This window comes from Hyperoodon ampullatus (genome assembly GCF_949752795.1).
Source record: "Hyperoodon ampullatus genome assembly, chromosome: 14".
NCBI classification, from domain to species: domain Eukaryota; kingdom Metazoa; phylum Chordata; class Mammalia; order Artiodactyla; family Ziphiidae; genus Hyperoodon; species Hyperoodon ampullatus.
The window spans coordinates 21,086,856-21,103,160 of record NC_136927.1 but is presented as its reverse complement, the minus strand read 5'-3'; the positions used below and the strand labels follow the sequence as shown (position 1 = coordinate 21,103,160).

Sequence of the window (16,305 nt, the reverse complement as noted above, 5' to 3'; positions counted from 1 at the left end):
TCCCTGGAGTGCTTGCTAACAACAGATACCCAAGCCCACGCCAGGTCCAGACTCAGAATCTCCAGAAGCTGCAGCTTTAACAAGCACCCCCAGTGCCGCCAAGAAGTTAGGAACCACCCGCCACCCCCACCCCAAGCAGGTTTGCTGGAGCCTTTGGCAGATGCTTGGACAGGCCCATGGGATCAGCATCTCTGGGTCCTGTCTGACTTCATCATTGTGTTCACGTTGGTTCACATGTGCAGACAAGGTTGTGAACTGCCATCTCAGACCCGTGTTCTCAAACCCCGTGTGCAGAAGCATCACATGCGCTTTGTCTTGCGTGCACATCCTCAGGCCCACAGCCTCCAGGAAGCCGATTCCAGAGACCTGAGGTTGAGGCCAGGAATCCATATCTGTCACGAGTCCCCATGCGGTTCTGATGCAGGACCACAGTCTGTGAGACTCTCTGGCTGGGATAACTCAAGATTCTACTGTTGGCTTCCCTGGCATGACAGCCCCCCACCTTTTAAAATATTGAGTTGTCTGTCTGTCCCCCGGGCTGTAGGCTCTGAGAGGGCAGGGACCTTCCTACGACCTGCCCGGAACTAGTGCGGAGCCTAGACATGATACCTTTCCAAATATCTGTCTTACTTTCCCAGCTATTATATAAAATATTTGAGAAAATGTCATGTTACTTGTCCTGTAACACTGAACACAGTGACTTTTATATTGTAGATATTCTGTAAATTTATTTTTTATTATTTAATAGGTATCACCTACAATCCTTGAGCTGCTATGGTAGGATTAAAGCCTAAAGCATGTTGATGAAATAATTATTTTACACAATAGTATCTTCGGTCAATTCAGAAGTTGCTCAGAATGGGGAAATAAGAGGGATTCTGTTCTACTTTTCAGACATAAGCAAATGGTTGTTCGAATGGTGTCACAAATTCAATGACATTGGAGTATGGAGCACGCTTTGATTTATTTTAGAAGTAGAACATCCTTGTTCTAACACATTCTTTCTCTCTTATGGACCCGATGAGAATAAATCTGCAGAGAAACGTCTAGTGGGCTTAGAAGCATGGCTCATTTTTGCAGCAGAACCCCTAGCAAAGATGAGAGATGCTCTACCTGTCAGCCAGCCCTTGGATCACCTTGAGGTCACCAGATCCTCGTTTATTGACACTTTTGAGTTAAATGAATTCAGAATCCTATTCCAGGAAAACACAGAGCTTTCAGCCATAATCAACTTCAGGAAATTTCACACTGTTCACCTAGTCCATATGTCCAGGGGACCATATATCCAAGATATGTTCTTAAATTTCTCAAATAAGCATTGACCTTCCTTGCAACTTTCTCTTTAAAAGCTGAAGGTCTTCCTGGACTTCCCTCTGCTCAATATTATGTACAAACCTAAATGGGAAAAGAACTTGAAGGTCTGCATTTCAAGAGCATATGAATCACTATCATCTTTTGACTCTGTTTTGAAGCTTTGAACCAATGAATGCTGCCTGTGTTGAGATTTTATCAAATGAGTGATGGTGTTCTTTGAATCATTTGATTCTAAGGAGAACCGTAGTGCAGGGTTTTCCAACTTTTGTGACCGTGACTCTCAGTGAGAAATTAATTTTGCATTGCAACCCAAACACATACCACAATACCACACACGAGTGCATGCAAACACACACACACACACACACAGAGTTTCCCATATTACATGTACACTGTTATTCTTTTCTGTTCTATTGCACTTGTGATAGCCCCATCCATTAAATCTCTGGTTCTCAACCTCAGCTGTCTACTGGAATGACCTGGGAAGTGTTAACAATTTCCAAAGCCTGGGTCCCCCTCCCAGAGATTCTGATTTAAATAGTCCGAGATGTGGCCTGAGCAGTGGGTTTTTTTTTTTTTTTTTTTTTTGCGGTATGCGGGCCTCTCGCTGTTGTGGCCTCTCCCGTTGCGGAGCACAGGCTCCGGATGCGCAGGCTCAGCAGCCATGGCTCACGGGCCCAGCCGCTCCGCGGCACATGGGATCCTCCCGGACCGGGGCACGAACCCGTATCCCCTGCATCGGCAGGCGGACTCTCAACCACTGCGCCACCAGGGAGGCCCGGCAGTGGGGTTTTAAATGTCCCCACCAGACAGTTTTACTGTGCAGCCCAGATACATAGCCTGTGCAATCAGTTGATCTGCCCACAAACGGGTCATGACTTACACTTTGAAAAGCACAGACATTGACACTAATGTCAATAGCACAGACTATTAGACATTAACTTCCAAAGACAAGTCTGCAAGCAAACTTGTCTATTTGCTGAACGAAGAGTGTGCCGAGGGCTGTCCTGGGCACTGGGAGACAAATATGCTGAAGCTGTTGTCTCTGTCCTTGAAGAACTGACAGCTTCATGTCCCCAGATGGAACACTCCCGTGTAGCCAACACCCAGATCAAGAAACAGAACTCTGTCAGCACCCAGCAGCCCCCTGTGTCCCTTACAGGCACTGCCACCCCAAGACCAACCACTAACCTGGCTTCTGACAGCACAGATTCATTGTGCCTGTTTTTTTAAACAAATGGAACCGTACTGTATGTTCTCCTCTGTGTCTGGCTTCTTTGGGTCAGAATTCTTATTGTGAGATTCACACAGTTGTGAGATCCCTGTTATTCTGAGTAGCTGTAGTTCATTCTCATTGCAGTGCAGTGTTCCACCTCCTATAAACACACCTCAATTGGTTTATTCACTTCACTGTGGATGGGCATTTGAGGACTTCATAGTTTAGGCCTATGAACATTCCAATACATATATGTCTGGTGAATATATACACACATTTTTGTTGGATACATACCTAAAAATGGAACTTCTGGGCCATAGCTTAAGCACATGGGCAACATTTGAAGATAGAGCCAAACCATTTTCCAAAGTGTTTGCAATAACTTACACTTCCATCACCAAATACCCAGTTGCTCCACATCTTTGTCAACACTTGGTGTTGTCAGTCTTTTCATTTTAGCCATTCCAGTGTGTGTTAGATATCGCAATTGAAATGTATTTGAGTAAGAAAGGCAAGGTATTTTTAATTGATATATATCTATACCTATATTCTCAGTAGTGCATGGAAATCCTCCCTTGACTTGTGGGTTCATACATGTTTCAACATCTTACCAGGGGTCTATGTCCTACCTTAGTCATTGTGTCTCTCTCCCTCTCTCTCCCCCCTCTTCCCCCACCCTTGCTCTCAAACACTCTGCCTCCGGTACCCAGCCTGGGTCTGACCTGGAGAGACATGCAGCATCTGACTGTGCTCACCTCCAAACGGAACCAGCTTCATGACGAGGTCCATCAGTGGCGGAGGAACGGGGTCGGCTTGGAGTTTAATCACCTCTTTGGCTACGGGGTGCTTGACGCAGGCGCCATGGTGAAAATGGCCAAAGACTGGAAAACTGTGCCTGAGAGGTTCCACTGTGTGGGAGGCTCCGTGCAGGACCCTGAGTAAGTGGGGGCAGCAGTTCTACTGCTGTTTGTGGAAAATACCCAGAGATGGCGCCACTGCACTGGTGACCATAACAGATTCCCTCTCTGCGCCATCCCGAGATGCACTGGATTTGATTCAGGGACAACCAGCTTCCAGGCAGAGCTGCAGTGTTGCACAACTCCAAAGTATCCAGTCTACAAAGCCCTGGGGCCTGGAACTTCTTTCCCTTATTGCAAAAAGGGAGAGGTTTACAAAGAGGGATTGCCAAGGGGAAGACTTACAGCGTCTGTGCCTTTGCGGATGCTGGGCCACAGCAGGTAGGGACCATGGGCAGTGTGACCAGAGCAGGATGTACAGTTAGTTGCATCCTGGCTACATTTGAGATTAACAGAAAGGTGGCACGGTTGCAGTATTTAGGGGAACGGGCATTGGGGCCTGCTTAGTCGAGGTTCACCTTGATGTCAGACCTTGTTCTCCGCAATTGCCCTGGACAAGAAGGATGGGTCTCTGTTGATCCTCACGCTCTGTGCTTCTGGGGGGCGGAGGGGAGAGGGAGATGTGGAACGTATGCCGAGAAGAATGACCGTTTCTCTCCCAATTCCAAGTGCACTGAACTTTCTGTCATAATCCAGGTACAGGTTGGAATTTGGAGCCAGGGGCAACACTGGAAATAGGCTGTCGGACGCCTCATTTTAGTTAAGGAATCTGAGGCCCTGAGATGTGACCGTTCCAGTGGCTCACAACTAACTGGGAACTTATCCAATATCAGCAGCCTTATATTTTCTTAATCTGGAAAAGTCTTTTATTATATTTCAGTTGATTCACTAGGTTAAATTTATTTCACAATATCTATAGATGTTCTTGTCTATATAGAAAACATATTTCTTACAGGTTTTTATGCAAATCCATTGAGAATTTACCTTCCACAAATGACCTTCTGTTAGTTGAGACAATTTTATTCCAAACAAAATACACATGTACACACATACTGTGACAGCAATTTTTAAATTTAAAGTATAGAGGAATTTCTTGGTTGGTGTGTGAAAATATGTATGTCAACGCCCCACCCCACAGAGGTTCTTATTTCTAAGGTTTGGGGTAAGGTCCAGAAGCCTGAGATTTGTGGGTGGTCTCAGCAGCATTATTTTAATGAAAGGAAACTCGAGAGCTATTTCAGCACTAACTCATCTGGGCTCCAGGAGGATGGGGACCTCGTCTGTCTCGTTTGCTGGTGTGTCCTCAGGGCCTAGAACAGCGCCTGGAACTTAGTAGTCATGGGATCAATATTTATGGAAAAAATGAATGAATGAACATTTAGCCAGCATCCCCTGGGCACAAGGAAGATGTCTACACGGTGACAATAGGACCACCAGACCAGCCAGGGAGATTCAGGGGCAGGGGGCAGGCAGCCTTGTTGGAAGGGCTTTGTGTCCCCTCGTCCACCCACACCTGAATTGTTCTCAGATGCAGGTGAGTGAGGCCTGGGGCAGATGTGCTCATGGAAGAACTCAGAGGCTGGGCGGGGGGGTCCTGAGGGCAATGCCCAGGCCAACTTGTGCCTCTGGCAGAGGAAGCCCTATCACCAGGAATCCAACTTCTCAGGGGCTGGGACGGAGGGATCCGCAGGCTTGACAGCTGCCACTTTCTATGCAGGGCCGCACAGAAACAGCCTCTGAGCAGGTGAGTGGCAACCGTCAGGGTTATGAGTTTCCTCAGCACTCATCTTCCCAGAGAAGCAGTCAATTCGAAAGCAATTTTCTAAAGAGGCTTTATCAGGAGAGTCTGTAAAGGATGCTTGACTAAAATAAAAGGGAAAAATAGAACTGGCTGTGAGCATCTGTGCTGGACCAGCCAAGGGCCATGAGCAGAGGGAGCCCAGGCCGCCCCATCGGCCAGCGTCCCCAGAGCACGCTGTCAGGCACAGGCCACTTCCACCCTCCCCTGTTCACTCAGCTCCTTGAAGACTGTGGCAAAATCTGGATTTTAAATGAATTTGGAGATCAACGTTAAAACCTGATCCGAATGCCTGAAGCAGCATAGTAGAGCAGAAGGTGTGCTCGGCCACACCATGCTGGCCGGGTGGCTGTGGACCGGTCCCTTCTGAGCTGCAGTGTCTTCTGTGTGGGTTAATGCCCACCTGACACTGTGACATGGGGAAGAGCAAACATCAAGTGACCCCTGTTGAGTGTTCTTCAGTGACTACCACATGGCAGGTGTTTTAGATACTCGGGAAAGGGCAGCTGCCATTGTTACTATTATTATTCTAGCAAAACAACTACAGCTTCATAACTGTTTTTATCATACAGCTGAGGATTGAGAACCCAAAGAGCATTCCAAGGGCACCCTGGGAAGCAACGCCTATTTCTAGGCACAAAGTCACTGAGCCCTCATTTTGCACCAACGTGCAGTAAGACAAAGATATAAGCCATGTTTGTCTTTATAGGACTTGAGCACCAAGCTTCTGTACTTGTCTCTGAAAGTTCAGAGAGTAGCTCACACCTTCTGATGGGTGCCTCATTTTCCGCAGCGAGTGTGTTCCCGAACGTGGCTGTGTGGCTAGATCAGGGTCTCTGAAGAGCCTCTTTGGTTCCACAAACAACCATCTCCTACTGCAACCTTCTGATAAACTGACTTTTCCTGAGCACCTGTCCCTGTTCTTTTAAAATAAGAATGAGTTGTATTCCTTTTCTTCTAAAAGCAATATATGGCACTGGAGGAAAGTCAGAACATACAAAGTAGCAAGAAGAGGGTAAGAAACATCCACGAGAGCTGCCCCCACCTCCCGACCAATGAACGCCTGGTCGCTTGTGAGATGGGGTGGTGTTCTCTTTTCTCTACCAAGCTTGCTGCCTCTAGAATTCACAATTCAAGTCAATTTCAAAGTGACTTAACATTCCAAGAGGAGTGCAGTTAAATGTCCTCTCCCCAGGACCCCAGGCCCTCAGCGGTCAGGTGGGGATGGGGATTTGGGGAGCAGGCAAGTCCCCCAGGCACTAAACAAGCCTCCGACTCTGGCACACACCCCAACCCCAAGGCTTCTAGGACAGTTTGTGAATCCTAACAGGTGTGTGTGCTTGTTCCCACGCCAACCTGCCCAGGTGGATGGCAAAATTCCAATTAGTTTCTCAACAATTAGATCTGTGCTATACAAAACAGAAGCAACTAGCCACATGTGGCTATTTAGTGAAATTAAATAAATTTAAATTGATCACTAAAATTAAATTTAATTAATTAAAAATTCAGTTCCTTACTCATACTTGTCACATTCCGAGTGCCCAAAAGCCACTTGTGGCCAGTGGCCACTGTATTAGCACAGATATAGAACATTTCCATCCTTGCAGGAATTGGTAGTGCTGTTGGCCAGCACTGGTCTAGACATTTGTAAATGTACAACGTATATGAGTGTGTGTCTATATTTATCTTCACAGCAACTCTTCAAGGTAGGAAGTCATATCCCCATTGTACAGGTAAGGAAAATGAGCTCAGAAAATTCAAATTCCTTACCCACAACTGGACCTTTAGTCTACCCATATAGCTTTCTGCCCAGGGGCTGGAGCCCATGTGATCATTAATCATTTATCAGCTCACCTGTTACGTTTCTGACCCTGTTCTGAGTAAGTAGCATCTTCTTTGGGAGGTCCAGGTCGTGGCTTGCCATGTTCACATCTCCAAAGCTGGCCTCATGCCTGCTTTCCACCAAACTGGATGATTTCCCCAGAGCCTGCTGCTGGGGACCCTCCGCCCCCGCACCATCACTGGATCTCCATGGCCAGTGGATGCATGATTCAGCATCAGAGTCCACGCAGAGCACACACGGTCCAGGAGACTGTTTATGTGTATATTTTTAAGTTCCTTCGGAGAGTATTGCCTTTGTCAATGAGCTTCAGGGGAGCTCCAGCAAGCCCTCCCAGGTTCTTTGCCTTGGTTCCAAAGGCAACGTAGAACCAAGGCTTGGCTCTGAGCTGGGTGTATGACCAGCATCTTTTTGTAGATGTATTCTACAAGATGTGTGTTTAGAAATACACACCATGGGCTTCCCTGGTGGTGCAGTGTTTAAGAATCCGCTGCCAATGCAGGGGACACGGGTTCGAGCCCTGGCCCAGGAAGATCCCACATGCCGCGGAGCAACAAAGCCCGTGCGCCACAACTACTGAGCCTGTCCTCTAGAGCTCGTGGGCCACAACTACCAAAGCCCATGTGCCTAGAGGCTGTGCTCCGCAACAAGAGAAGCCACCACAATGAGAAGCCCACACACCTCAACGAAGAGTAGCCCCTGCTCACCACAGCTAGAGAAAAGCCCACACGCAGCAACAAAGACCCAACGCAGCCAAAAATAAATAAATTAAATAAATAAAAATTAAAAAAAAATACACACCATTTTATGCTCCAAAATAAAAGCCATGTCCAGGGAGAACATTAACATAGACAAAGGGAGCTAGTATCATGGTCCAGGGTCTGTGCTCAGTGTTTTCCTACATGGTCTTATTTAAACCCACCCACAATGACAATGAGACTTCAAGAATTTGAAAAATTTTCCCAAGCTCTCCTGATCAGTAAGCATAGAAGCAGAATTCTAACCCAAATATGTTTATTCCCGAAGTCTGGAGTCCTTCCATTATACCATGCACTCCTCAAATGTAGTTTCCTGTATTATGTTTCTAGTGCAAGAACCTTCGAGCATCTCATCTCCAAAGGAGGCCACTTCCAGAAAGGAGATCGGGTATATGGAAAGACAGCTGAGGAATCTTAGACTGACCGTCTGTGGGGCTCCAACCCTATGACCGAAGAGACTCCCAAATTCCCCTGATCTGTCACAGGACTGTTCTTCACTAGGATTAATTAACCCAGTTTCAGCTTTTTTATGATAGTGATAACAATCACATTAGCAATAATTTCTCCTTATCAAGGTAGTGAGTACTTTAAAAGAAAAGTATATGAGCTCCTGTCTCAGTCTGGGTTGTCCCAAAAGTAGACCCTGATGGGACTTGGGTACTGACAATTTTTTGAGAGATGGTCTCAGGAAACAAGTGAGGAGGTGCAGCTGTAGGCAGGGAAGAGGAAGCAATCCAATAAAGACGCATTGATGCTCCATTGACCGACACCTTGCCACCCTGGGCAACACTGAGTTGTCCCCACCAGGAATGAGGGAGCCAGGTGTATGTACTCACCACCTTCCGTCAGTCGCTGGTAGGGGGCTTTCCCTGTGGGGTTAAATCCCTGACACTTTGGGGCTGGCCTGCACGCAGGCTGAGGACGCTCCCAGGGGGCAGGGAAAGGCTCCAGGAGAGAAGCTGGGAGATGCTGATACCCATGGTGGATGCAGTCAGGGTCCACAGTAGCCTCAGCTGCAGGCAAACCCAGCAGTGACTTAGGAGAAACAGGAACGGTGTCCACAGCATCTGCTGCCTGCCCCGTCCACACACAGTCGGTTCCGAGAGTATGGGTGACTTGCTCAGGCTCACACAGCAAGTGTAAGAATTAACCCTGGATTTCGTTCCTTTTTTATGGCTGAGTAATGTTCCATTGTATATATGTGCCACATCTTTATCCATTCCTCCTATGATCTTATTTGCAAAGGCAGAAACAGAGACACAGACAGAGAGAACAAATGTATGGACACCAATAGGGAAGGAAGCCGGTGGGAGGAATTGGCAGATTGGGTTTGACACATATACACTATTGATACTATGTATAAGATAGGTAACTAATGCGAACCTACTGTATAGTTCTTTTTTATATATATATATAAATTTATTTATTTTGGGCTGCGTTGGGTCTTTGTTGCTGCGTGCAGGCTTTCTCTAGTTGTGGAGAGCGGGGGCTGCTATTCCTTGCGGTGTGTGGGCTTCTCATTGTGGTGGCTTCTCTTGTTGTGGAGCACAGGCTCTAGGCGCGAGGGCTTCCATAGTTGTAGCACCTGGGCTCAGTAGTTGTGGCTCGTGGGCTCTAGAGCACAGGCTCAGTAGTTGTGGCGCATCGGCTTAGTTGCTCCGTGGCATGTGAGATCTTCCCGGACCAGGGCTCAAACCCGTGTCCCCTGCATTGGCAGGTGGATTCTTAACCACTGCACCACCAAGGAAGTCCCTACTGTAGAGTTCTACACTTGAATTTTCTAATAAAATTTTCAGCTACCTAAAAAATAATAATAATAATTCACCCCAGAGCCCCTGCTCTCCCCGCTCCCCGGGAGCCGCCTCCAGAGCCCCTGGGAGAGTGTGCCCAGCCCTCACGGTCTCCTCCCCTCTGCCCTCAGGAAAATACCGCCCACCGGCAAGCTGGTGCTGACGCTCACCACCGCCGCCTGCGAGGGGAAGGAGAACTTCGTCCGCTACCTGGAGCACGTGCAAGCTGTCGTCACGGTCAACGCGACCAGGCGAGGGGACCTGAACATCAACATGACGTCCCCCATGGGCACCAAGTCCATCCTGCTGAGCCGGCGGCCACGGGACGACGACGCCAAGGTGGGCTTCGACAAGTGGCCTTTCATGACCACCCACACCTGGGGGGAAGACGCCCGGGGGACCTGGACCCTGGAGCTGGGCTTCGTGGGGAGCGCGCCCCAGAAGGGGGTGCTGAAGGAGTGGACACTGATGCTCCACGGCACGCAGAGCGCCCCGTACATCGACCAGGTGGTGAGGGATTACCAGTCCAAGCTGGCCATGTCCAAGAAGGAGGAGCTGGAGGAAGAGCTGGACGAAGCGGTGGAGAGAAGCCTGAAGAGCATCCTGGGCGAGAACTAGCCCCTCGGCGCCTGGTCCCCACCGCTGGCCCGTCGCCCCAGCCGGGCATCTAGCAGTTAACCTCCCCCCACACAAGCGATTCCAACTTCTTGCTCTGAAGCTTCGCTCACTGTCAGTGGTTATTTTCATTACCATGGAAGCAACCTTTTTTATTCTGTGCCCCAAATACAGTGTTCCCACCAACACCTCTGTCCTCTTTGTGACTCGAAGTTCTTTATTTCTGTCATTCAGATAGGTGATATCTTGCCAACAAACCTGGGACCGCTGTCCCCTCAGTTTCTTTCATAGAAGCGAATGCATTTAAAAAGCCAGGCACGGTGACTCCAAGGACGTTGATTCACGGTCTCAGCTGAGGACCTGTTACTTAAAAGGAGAATCCAAGATTATGACAGAGGTGAGCTCTGAGTCTCTTAAAGCACAGATGCTGTAAATCCTTTGGGGAAAGGTGTTTTGACTTTTAGCAAGAGTTTTCAGGGACGTAAATGGAGGTGGCGTGAATTGAAAGGTGCCCTAATTACCAGATGGGGAAGAGAGAGTCAGAAAGCATGAAGGCTGGAAATCCTGCCACCAGCGCCCACATCGTAGCTAGTCTCACTCGGCCAGCGTGATACATGTAAAATCTCAGTAGCCTGGCTGCCCTTTACCAGCTGCAGCTCTGAGTGATGGTAAACTCTGCTAGAGATGCCCAAATTACCCTGTGTGTGTAGCCTTCATCCCAGCCCCAATTTTCTGGGGTTCCCCCCATAGTTACCCAAAAGAAGAAAGGCAAGGCAGGATGGCAACACGTCTGGGAAAGAGTCGCTTAGTGGTTTTTAACACAGGAATGTTCCTTTTCTGCAGTCACTCTGGGGCTTCCTAATCTGATGGAAGTGAGAGGTGAGCTGAGTGTTTTCGAGAGCTTTCTGCTTGGGCTTTGATTTCCAAAGCACGTGACTAGAGGGAAACACCTTCCGCAGGTTGTGATTTCTCTGATGAGTTGGGGAAACGGCCTCTGTTCCAGAAGAGGTGTGTGAAGGGCGAGGCGGCAGCCGTCTCACATGGACCCTCCCTTCGTATGGAGCCCCTCTGCTGAAGAGGGGAGAAGCCAGCTCATCCCCCAGTAACCTGAGGCCGGAAGGAAGCAGGAGAAGACCTCTGTACGGAAGCGCTCAGTTACCATCTCGGCAGCTAAGCTGTCAGGAGGGGCTTTTACATGTAATCCAAAGGTGACACACCCTCTTCCCCAGTCAACCCCCAAAGACTCCATCTCATCAGCAAATAGAAATGCTTTCTGAGCAGCTGTCACTTTGTTTTCCTATTCGAGGACTGGCTCCTCATCACCCATCTCAATGCCCACCCGCTCCCGAGAAACGATGTGTTAGTTTGATTTGATTCCAAAGAACTGATCAACCACTTCTGTTCACACTTCTCTCTTCCCATGGAAGCGGGTAGCTCAGCCTGGAGTTCCTTTCCTTAAAGCCAGCAACACAAGAGCAGGAGGTTCCATCCCCTGAAGGTGGCAACTTGAAGGGAAAAGTCTGGAAAACCCATTTTCTTTCTTTTTTCCCCCATGTTGGCATGAATTTCTGTCTTCTCTAACACCATATGACCTTCTCTATAGAATGCTTTACAATGTAATACTACTTATGATTTTTTAAAGAAATTTATTACATGTTGCAAAGGTCTTTTTAAACCAGTTTAGACTTAAAGAAAAAATAAATGGAAATCATCAAAATTTCATTTCACATTAACAGTCTGAAAATAAACCAAAGGACGTTATGTGTGCATGTGTGTATAAGTGCACACAGAAATATATATACATATGTAGACTATATACACGTGTGTGTATATGTGTATATAGCTTTATATACACTTGTATAACTGTATATACACACATATACATAAAATGTGTGTATGTGTATTTATTGAAGAAACAGACACCACATTCATCTCTAAAAGAATATTCAAAGGCTATCAAGATGATTCTGGCTGAAGAAAAAGGCTGGTGGAAATTCAGGTGAAATGTTCGTCAACTCCCATTACTTCACCTCTGTAATCTTGCTCCTCTCTGTATAAACATTAAGTGTCTTATATAGCAGCACAGATATAAAAGAGTTGTCCATATTTTCACAGTTATGGTATAATTTGTGAAATTAGAGAGTAACTTATCAGCTTCTTAATAGAAATGGCAAGTTTTGATATGAGTATACAGTACATAAAAATATATATAGTGCTATTTAAAAATATTTGGTCTCTATTTCATGTTTTACACCAGTATTAACACTAAAATATGTCTACCTAGTGAGGTTTTTATGACATCCTGATTCTAATGCAAGAGATAGTTATTTATAGTCATTTATTTTAAAAATGAAAATAAGTGAATAATAATTAATCAAGTTAACATTGTTATTCCCTGTGACAAAATTTTATAAGTAAATTTAAAAGTACATGATGTAAATTAGGAGATTCAACAATAAAACATTACCTTCCAGAAATTACGTGGGATGTGATATGTATTACATAAAAACACTTCCATCCATTCTGGGAGCAGATAATTAAAAGTTGCCAAAGAGAGATCTAAAAAACTTGCTTTCATAAATATTCATGAAAGATTTATAATTAGCAAATAAATCATACCCAAATTATGATCTACAGCAGCATTTTTCAAACTCAGGTTACACCCCATTAGTAGTTGTAAAATAAATTTAGGGAGTTAAAACCAGCATTTTGGAATAGAATAAAATAGAATAGATCATGCATATTAATGATAACTATTGTTTCCTGAGATTTTTTTTTTCAGAAATGTGTGTGTGTGTGTGTGTGTGTGTCTGAGTGTGTGTATTGGCTCACAACATAAAATACATTTCTTACTGGGGTCACAGTCAAAGATCTTTCAGAAACACTACTCTAGAATATACTCACCAGGCTAGACTAAGTTATACTGCAATAATGAACAGCCCCCAGATCTCAGAGGTTTAACACAACAAAGGTTTATTTACGATTTACACAAATTTCACGGAGGATCTGGGCGACTCCCCAAGGCCAGAGATCTCCATTCAGTGACCCAGGGATTCAAGCTGCTTCAACCTTCAACCTTAGGTTTATCATCACAACGCGAGTCTGCGACAGTTGGCAGGCAGGAGAAAACAACCCATGAAGATGTGTTCACTCTTCTACGTTCACTCTGAAGGAGACACACGTCACTTGACCTACCGTGCACTGGCCAGTACTGGTCAATGACCCTGCCTGCACGGGAAGCAACTGAGGGATTATAGGACAACTAGTGGAATACTTGGTGAGCACTGGGGTCCCTACCACAGAGAGAACTTGATGCCACTTTAAAATATATTCTTATGTAAAGAAAGTAAACTGAGTAGAAAATATAAGGGAAGAGTAACTGGGGATGTATTTATAACATAAACTATGTAATGACAGCATACCCCTGCATCAACACCGCAGCTTGACCTCAGTGTCTGTTCAGTGTCAAGAGGGTACTTATTTTGCTATAACTTTACTGATCCAGAACTGTTTTTAGTAGTCACAAAATTAAGCAAGCTTCCAGGTGAAATGGAAAATGGTATTTTACCAACATTGCAAATCCTGTGACTTGTGGAGGAGTTTATTAAAAAGAACTGATCTCGGGCTTCCCTGGGGACGCAGTGGTTGAGAGTCCGCCTGCCGATGCAGGGGACACGGGTTCGTGCCCCGGCCCAGGAAGATCCCACGTGCCGCAGAGCGGCTGGGCCCGTGAGCCATGGCCGCTGAGCCTGCGCATCTGGAGCCTGTGCTCCGCAACGGGAGAGGCCACAGCAGTGAGAGGCCCGCGTACCGCAAAAAAAAAAAAAAAAGAACTGATCTCTTTCAAAAAAGAAAAAACATATTCTTAGGTACTGATTCACATGGCAGCCTCTCCTCATAGGACGGTACCATGAAGAGTATCACAAACCAGCTCTACCCATGAGACCACATGCAGTTCTAGCAAATCTTGATAGTTATTAATAAAATACAGATATATTATATTTATCATAGTTCATTGTAAAAACAATTTTCAGTTTTATCCTGTGATACACTACTGTAAAATCTTAAGAGAGCCAAAGGCTGAAAACACATACTGAAAGGTGTAAAGTCCAGTCTGATCTTGTGACAGACTGAAGGCTTCTTTTCAATACTTAAGTTCAAAGAATGATTTCCCAAAGATTAAGTTAAAAAACTGATCATTCTTATAGAGTTACTACTATGTGTTTTTTTTTTTTTTTTTTTTTTGCTGTACGCGGGCCTCTCACTGTTGTGGCCTCTCCCGTTGCGGAGCACAGGCTCTGGACGCGCAGGCTCAGTGGCCATGGCTCACAGGCCTAGCCGCTCCGCGGCATGTGGGATCTTCCCGGACCGGGACACGAACCCGCGTCCCCTGCATCGGCAGGCGGACTCTCAACCACTGCGCCACCAGGGAAGCCCTATGTGTCATTTTTATTGTCACTTACAAATTAATGAGTGGTTTTCATGGGATCAATGCCTTCACTGGCTGGAGTCGAAAACCACACACTACAAAATCTTTTGGAAACGTAGCCAAGCATTTTGTATTTAGAGAGAAAAATGCTGAACGCATTAAGAGAATTGGTGAACGCATAGCCAGAGTCAGTTTTTTGGAGGCAGGGTCTAATTTGATAGAAATTTCTAAAAATCAGAATGCCAAGATTAGAGCACTAGTTGTGGGAGAGAATAAGGGGTTTGAAAACCACTGGGAGTTTGAAGTAACACGAGCAGAGGATGTGTCCTGTGCCAGTGAAGGGGGTTGGTTGTAGCTGCCAGGTGGTTCCCTGTCTCCAAAGAAGGAACAAGCTGCGGGGAAAGTGGGGCCGGTACTCAGCACGTGGGAGCTTAGGAAATGGAGAGTGGGGGACGGAAGTCAGGAATAGTATCTGGCGGTGCTCAGCGTAGGGAAACGCAGACGCTGGTATAAAGGGGGATTCCATCCTCTGAAGAGCTGAAGTCTCTTGAGGACACAGACCAGTGCACAGGGAGGCCACCCCCAGACGAGCGCCCTGAAACCCCACCCACCTGCCAGGGGGGATTCTAAGCCCACACACAGCCTCCTGATGCCTTCATCAGCTTCCCAAGGACATTGACACCAGGAGAGGGGCCGGCCAGCTCCTGGAGCTCTAGGAAAGGAGGCTCCCTCTTTGCGTTGCAAATTAATAAACTCGTCCTTGAGTTGGTCCACTAGTCTCTTGTGCATTTAACTGTCCCTTTCCTTGGGTTTAAAGAACATTCGTTGAATTTGGTTTTGAGTTTATAAGGCGCCAGGAATCAAAATCTGACCTGAGGCAAATTCTCCAGGCCAGGGTGCCAGCTTCATTTTTCTCTCAGGACTTAGAGGAGACTCACTGTGAACCTGGGGATAGAATGAACTGGACCATGAGAAATGTGCTCGGCCCAGGAGATGCAGACTCTGCGTTGCTAAATTCCTAATATTCAGCCCTGCGCTGTGTGGGGTAGGCTGGGGGCAATTAGAAATCTCAGCCCACAGAGTTTCAGATGCCTGAACAGCCAAACGAAGCTGGGAATTCCTTAGTTATAATGTGAACTGTCACCAGTTCCTACCATGGAGGCTTCAGGCCACCCCACCCTCACCATCCCAGCGTGGAGGGGTCCCACATCACAGTGCCCTGAAAGATGTTCACCTGCACCCAAGAGGACGCCGTTGGCCTACTCCAAGCTGGATGGAAGGCAGAGGCTGCAACCTATCTTTTTCTCTTTTGATCCCATGTCTTGGAGCCACTGGCCACAGGTGACAGGTAAGCCACCAGGTAACTCCTGGTCACAAGCACACAGGTGAAGGGGCAGGTGTGACAGGTGAGCTACTGACCAGGGATATAATCTCCTGATAGACAGAATACACATCTCAACTCAAAAACCCCATGTCTCTGAATAAAACATAAGTCAGCGTGGCTTTTTTGTGGCATTTATTTGCTTTTATCCAAGCACGAGAGATGGGAGTCGAGCATTTGCACTAATTGTGGGGCTTGAATAATGTTCTTCATCATCAATGTGCTAAATGCTGTGTGAGTTTTGAGGTGACTTCTCTCACCAGCAACATCCCATCTGCAAACCTGGGATACAACCGTTTCAGGATAA

At 46.6% G+C, this 16,305-nt stretch overlaps 1 protein-coding gene across 2 annotated transcripts in view; it reads left to right on the top strand.

Moving 5' to 3' along the window:
* Positions 1 to 10,191, top strand: part of PCSK2 (proprotein convertase subtilisin/kexin type 2) — a gene marked incomplete at both ends in the record, with an annotated part of 215,608 nt that extends 205,417 nt beyond the window's left edge. For both annotated transcript variants that reach the window (XM_079718832.1, XM_079718831.1), the window contains 2 exons: positions 3,241 to 3,468; positions 9,705 to 10,191. In XM_079718832.1, coding sequence (XP_079574958.1) covers positions 3,241 to 3,468; positions 9,705 to 10,191 — 715 coding nt within the window. The remainder of the gene's footprint in view (positions 1 to 3,240; positions 3,469 to 9,704) is intronic.
* Positions 10,192 to 16,305: the final 6,114 nt, after the last annotated feature.